A 6856-nucleotide genomic window follows, 5' to 3' on the forward strand; every position below is an offset into this window, starting at 1 on the left:
TACAGAGCACTCTGAGACATATATATAGCACAAGATCGGTCATCCATGAAAGTGTAATCGATTTCAATCATCTGATCATCTTCAAAGCACTAGATTGAACCATGTGCTAGAAGTATGTAATAAAACAAATGAACATCAGCCAAAATGAAAGCAAAACATGAGAGCTTATTGTTTAACTAATTGAAGAAACAGATATACTCCATTCATCTCAAAAATAACTACTAATAAAGAGCCTACAACGTCATAGCTCAGCAGTGAACTCAGTACACCCTACATTCACATTCATATTGCCATAATTTCACCATAATTCCGCATCAGCAAAATCGATCCTGCAAAAAGCCCAACAGCACGCAGCAATTTCTACAAAGGAAGAATGAACAGCTTCAATTAATAAACAATGTCTGATCAAATAAATAGATGTCGCATTGAGTATACCACCCAACATCACACAAAATAACAGATCATAAAATGGAACCACACAACTTCTAAATAAAGCAATCACTTTTTGCTTGCAAGGACGAGCGGGATCCATCCCCACATTGGAGATATGGAAATGGTCAAATTCATTCCCATTCACTTCATAATCTCAAACCTTCAAAACCAGTAAAACCATTCCCATGAAAAGGGTAAGGGAATGCCAATCCAAATTGCATAGGAAACAAAAGTATTAAATTTCTCTTTCTCAGCTTTCTCCATTTTTCAATATCTATTATTAAAAAAACTGAGTTTTATTCAAAGAAATAGAAGCATCACAACCCAAGGACATGGGAAGTGTACAAGAGTTGCTAATAAAATCATCTAAAAGTGTAGAAATCCCCAGCATATTAGAAAAAGAATGACTACTTAAGGCAGCCATCCAATCATTTATAGAACAAGATAACAATAATTTGAACTCCAAAGGTGATCGCCTCTCCTTCAATCTCTCCAAATAGTGCACATAACACAAAGGAATTTCACCCCAAATATCAGTAGTACAATGTCTACCAAAACCTCCTCCCCAACACTCCAACATATTCAAGACCCTTTTAACCATAACCCAATGTATCCTGAACAAACAAAACACCAGTGACCATAGATTATGAGCATAGTGGCAATGAAGGAACATATGGTCAATATCTAACCGCCACCATAACAACCCTCTGTTGGTTCCTTTATGCCCCTGCCACTATTTCCTCCATTGGCACCACTCCAATAATCCACCATCTTTCCATTACCATAGCCTCTCTTCACTTCATCTCTATATTTTCACTAAAGCAATTGTGTTACTATTCCAATTTCACCAGCAGTGGTAAACCAAAACAACAATTTTCCATTAAATCCAGTCTAGGAACTAAATGGAGGATTCAAAATCAAACTTTATAAATGTGGATGGTGGGACTTCAAGTCCAAATTTTTGTTCTCATCAACCAAAAAGAGTTAATACTTAATAGATATACTGCATATTAATGATGCAACATAATCTAAACATTGCTCCCTCTGTCCCAAACTATATGTCCACCTTAAAAACCCAACTTATAAAGGGAAGAAATTCAATGTGTCTCAAATAGAAACCAAAAATTTAGCCTCCTTAAGTTGAACTCAAAATAAAGATGATGAAAAATAAGTATAACAAAGTTATGAAATTTCTGCTTGTTGATGTTTCAAAGTGGACAACATTAAAGCATAACCTACATTGATCTAACAAGGAGTGACACTCTTCTCCACATATTTATAATTTTACCAAGATATATAAGCAGATACACGAGGAACTTACATTCAATCAACCAACCCCCCCTCCCCCCCCCCCCCCCAAACAAAACCCAAAAAAAAGGGTATCCCAGATGTTGAAACACCCTTTAGTTGTCATTTATGCTTGATGAGAACAATGCAACCTCTCCACCACATACATTTAAATAGCTTATAAGTAAACTATGCTTATGTATCTTGATGGCTTTTAAAAGTCAAATATACAAAAGCTTGGCTGGTGGATGTAAATGAATGCAACACAGCTTAACATTATCTGGTATTGTGTGATAGTACTGCTACTTTCAGTTTATGTTTGCCCTTGTATAATAAAGTAGAATTATGATCATGTTAATAACACATGATCGCCATACTATTGTGAATGAGGCTAAAACTTCCCTACTGAAACCGTTACAAAAATAACACTTTCAATCATGAAGGAACAAAAACTCTGCTTGTTGTCGGTGCTTAGTTCCTTATATTTCGCTCATAGACAAACCCAAAAAGCTCATACCCATCATAAATCAAGAGGAAAAAATCCCAGATTTTAAATGTCAATTAAAACCTCTATCACTCACTCAAAATACATGCTGATAAAACCATTCAATTTATTAATGTAAAACCAAAATTCATGTCGACAAAGTAATATGTAGTAACAAAGTAGTTGTCTTTTGTGCTATTCCTATTTTCAACTCAACTAAGTGCAATGATCTAAAAACTAAGAAAAAAAAATTATAATTTTATATTCGAAATTTTATAGTCTTTTCACAGCAACCAAACAAAGAATAAATCCCTTGTCACAAATAAATAAAAGAGCATAAATCAACATCAAGAATGGAAATTTTTCAAAAAATTGATATTGAAATATTACAAAGATTGGAAGAGAATAGAGATTCAGAGAGAGAGAGAAAGAGAGAAGGGTTACCACGTTGAGGGCCCACTTTTCCTCATCCTGGTACTGAGATTGCAAGAAAGCTTTGACCTTCTCCACTGAAACCACTGAGTCAGCCATTGAAGAACAGAGAGAGAGAAAAAGGTTAGGGTTTTGGGTTTTGAGAGAGAGTGAGAGAGAGAGAGGGTTTTTGTCTTTGACGGTAGTGAAAACTGAAAAGGGCGAAGGGTTTGAGTTAATTTATGGACGAAATTACGGAAGTAATCTTCCTACCCAAGTATGGTCATTGGCTGAGGACTGTCATGTCAAATCACATATAATTTTTTTAGACTATTTGCAATTTACCCACTTAAAATTTAGGGTAATTTTAAATTTTTTTTTTTTTCATTAAAGTTTACATATAATTTTTAAACTAATTGCAATTTACCCACTTAAAATTTAGGGTAATTTTAATTTTATTTTTTAAAGTTTTAAAATTTGAATCTATAATCCTATTAATGTATATTATTTGGATTTAAGCTATTTTGTCAATGCATTTGCAAATTGCAATGAGGTGTTCATTTTAAGGATAATTTGTCCTTTGGTAGATATTTCCCCGACTTTAGGAGGGAAATTGGAATTTAGTTAAAATGATATTTGACATTGCTTTAATTGCATTTAAACTTTAAAATGATGTAATTTAGGGAGAGACAAAAAAGAAAAAGAAGAGGTTAGTTTGAGCTTAAGTGGTATTTAATGGGATACCTCATCATAGAGCATTGATGAAAGTACTTGAATCCAAATGATACATGAGATATAAATCCAAATTTTACAACTTTGGGAGAAATTTTTTAAATTATCCCAAATTTTAAGGAGGAAATTAAAATTTATTCTAACATTTAAGATTATCATGTAAATCTTCTTTTTTTCCTTTAGGAATTTAATATTTTAAGCTTGATGATTTTAAATTAAACCTCATATTCTCGATGTTTATGGGGATATTTGGGTACTGGCAGCAGGTTGCAGGAGTCTTTCTTTTAGTTGTGTTAAACGTAGTGCTAATAGTGTAGCCCACTCTTTAGCCTAGTATGCTAGCTTGATTTCTGATGATATCTGTTGGATGGAGGAGTTTCCCCCTCCAGCTGTTGAGGCATTGCATATGGACTCTGTTTCTCTACATGTTTAATAATATGACAGGCCCAATTTCAAAAAAAAAAAAAAAATTATGATAATGTAATTAATACAAAATGTTTAAACAAAACTATATTATTCGATTATTTTTACACTTGTGCCTATTATATATGGAAATATTTTACTTCAAACCATGCTCTCATTTTATTTAGATATTTTCTGTGGGGCCCAATAATTCGTGGACCAGGCCCATTTATCCTTAGAGCGTCCGAAGGCCCAATCCGAGGAGAGCTGTGGCCCAAGCTCTACAACGCAGAGCACAAAACAATTTTTGGGAAGCAGCCGAGGATAGTTTAGTCCTCGGCAGATCCATAATCCCACCAGAATAAAGGGGCAAAACTGGAATAGGGACGAATTAGTAAGGAAATCCAGAATATCTTGGGGAAGTTATCCATACTACCCTTCTAGATAAGGCCCGACGCCTGACAGAGCCGTACTCTGCAGCTTTATCAAACCATCCCCAACAATTCCGGGATTGGACTGATGGGACAAATGTCAATGTTCGTAAAGATTGACCCTACACGTGGACGAAGGGCAATGAATGCAAGCTAGTATAAAATAAGGAAGTAAGTAGATCTGGAGGAGGCCCTTTTTTCCACCTCCGAAAAAAGAGAGACTACATGGGAAACATCTCAGGAACACCGGACTTCATGGAAGAAAGTCCGTCGTTGGGCAACCGAGAGAAGACCTCAAACAGGTCCTCGGATCAACTCCGAGGAGCTCCATCCCACGGGGTACGACGCCTTAGGGCTTAAATGTTCATACCCAATTCCCTTTTTCTACGTAGATTCCTCTAAAGCCATGACCGGACAACGCCACTTGACCAACGGCTAGCTTTTCAAGCCCACTCTCTACAAATCATATTGTGAGGGATCTTTCGTACGCGAGCCCAACATCCTTATTGGGCCGCCAGAGAATTGTGTCCTTACAATTGGCGTCGTCTGTGGGGAAGTTTGCGCGTTGGCGCAGGTGGCGGTGGAGTCAGCTCTCTAGCAAGCAGAAATTTCCGGGATTTCCCCCGTCTCCGGCGGCATATAGTTGTTGCTCCGACGTAAGCCTCTGCTAGGGGCTACGCCTCGCAGTGCTAAGGGCGCGGGCGTCTCTAGGGGCTTCCGGCCTCAGGCCAACTATTCCCGCCTTGGTGAAGGGGCTGGTGGTTGAAAAATAAAACAAATAAGAAAAATCTTATAAGTTTTGGACAGAACCAAGGCCTTGCATGGTCCTCGGACTCAAGCCTATGGGGAAACCAAGTACATAAAAGAAATCTTATAAGTTTTGGACAGAACCAAGGCCTTGCATGGTCCACGGACTCAAGCCTATGGGGAAACCAAGTACATAAAAGAAATCTTACAAGTTTTGGACAGAACCAAGGCCTTGCATGGTCCTCGGACTCAAGCCTATGGGGAAACCAAGTACATAAAAGAAATCTTACAAGTTTTGGACAGAACCAAGGCCTTGCATGGTCCTCGGACTCAAGCCTATGGGGAAACCAAGTACATAAAAAAATCTTACAAGTTTTGGACAGAACCAAGGCCTTGCATGGTCCTCGGACTCAAGCCTATGGGGAAACCAAGTACATAAAAAAATCTTACAAGTTTTGGACAGAACCAAGGCCTTGCATGGTCCTCGGACCCAAGCCTATGGGGAAACCAAGTACATGTACAGAACCAAGGCCTTGCATGGTCCACGGACTCAAGCCTATGGGGAAACCAAGTACATAAAAGAAATCTTATAAGTTTTGGACAAACCAAGGCCTTGCATGGTTCCTCGGACTCAAGCCTATGGGGAAACCAAGTACATGAAAAGATCATATGTTTTGGACAGAACCAAAGCCTTGCATGGTCCTCGGACTCAAGCCTATTGGGAAACCAAGTACATAAACAGATCATAAGTTTTGGACAGAACCAAGGCCTTGCATGGTCCACGGACTCAAGCCTATGGGGAAACCAAGTACATAGAAAGATCATAAGTTTTGGACAGAACCAAGGCCTTGCATGGTCCTCGGACTCAAGCCTATGGGGAAACCAAGTACATAGAAAGATCATAAGTTTTGGACAGAACCAGGCCTTGAGGCCTATGGGCATCTTACAAGGTTTGGACAGAACCAAGGCCTTGCATGGTCCACGGACTCAAGCCTATGGGGAAACCAAGTACATAAAAGAAATCTTACAAGTTTTGGACAGAACCAAGACCTTGCATGGTCCTCGGACTCAAGCCTATGGGGAAACCAAGTACATAAAAGAAATCTTACAAGTTTTGGACAGAACCAAGGCCTTGCATGGTCCTCGGACTCAAGCCTATGGGGAAACCAAGTACATAAAAGAAATCTTATAAGTTTTGGACAGAACCAAGGCCTTGCATGGTCCTCGGACTCAAGCCTATGGGGAAACCAAGTACACAAAATAAAAACTGTTACTAGAGCATTAAAATCCATCCGAAGAGGACTTCTCGTTAACAGTTGGGTCAGTCTTTAATTGCACGGGTTTCCCGGTCTACCCGCAGATCCCCAGTGCCGAAGGGGCTAATACGATACGGCACAGTATGTTGTCCCAAGGGCACGATCCAAGTCCATCGCTGCTCGGCTGCTCTCTCGGATATTCGTCTAGCGTGCATCACGCAGCGCTCAGCAGCTATCTCGGTTAGTTCCATAAATTCAATCTATTAAGGATTACCATTGTTATACTTGATAATATTTGCGAGTTTAAACTAATAAGGGTTTGTATTAAAGTGTTCTTCCGTCCAGAATATTGTTAAAGGCATGTTTAGACTTAATATTCAGACCCAAAGTGGTTGTTGCAAAAAAAAAATAACATATGCATAAAGAAATAAACACATCTTTTATTAAGACAAAGGAACAGTACAGTGTACAATAAAAGCTGAAACCAGCTTACATTAGAGTTAACTGCGTAAGCAAAAGAAAAGCACAAAAGAGTAAAGATGATGCCGAGGAGATATCTCAGAGGAAAGGTTGGCTACTGTTCCAAGATGTCGTCTAAGGAAACTATTCCTCGACGCTTCTACATGCCCATAACTCAGGCAGCCAAAGAACCTGACCTCAGGCTAACACCATTT

At 38.6% G+C, this 6856-nt stretch overlaps 1 protein-coding gene across 1 annotated transcript; it reads right to left on the reverse strand.

Moving 5' to 3' along the window:
- LOC115962727 (mitochondrial import receptor subunit TOM5 homolog) lies at positions 1-2834 on the reverse strand. Its single transcript, XM_031081609.1, has 2 exons — positions 2648-2834; positions 1-360 (listed from the first exon to the last, which is right to left on the reverse strand). The coding sequence occupies exons 1-2, from the start codon at positions 2732-2734 to the stop codon at positions 283-285; spliced, it is 165 nt and encodes a 54-aa protein (XP_030937469.1). The 5' UTR covers positions 2735-2834; the 3' UTR covers positions 1-282.
- Positions 2835-6856: the final 4022 nt, after the last annotated feature.

This window comes from Quercus lobata, chromosome 10 (assembly GCF_001633185.2).
Source record: "Quercus lobata isolate SW786 chromosome 10, ValleyOak3.0 Primary Assembly, whole genome shotgun sequence".
NCBI classification, from domain to species: Eukaryota; Viridiplantae; Streptophyta; class Magnoliopsida; order Fagales; family Fagaceae; genus Quercus; species Quercus lobata.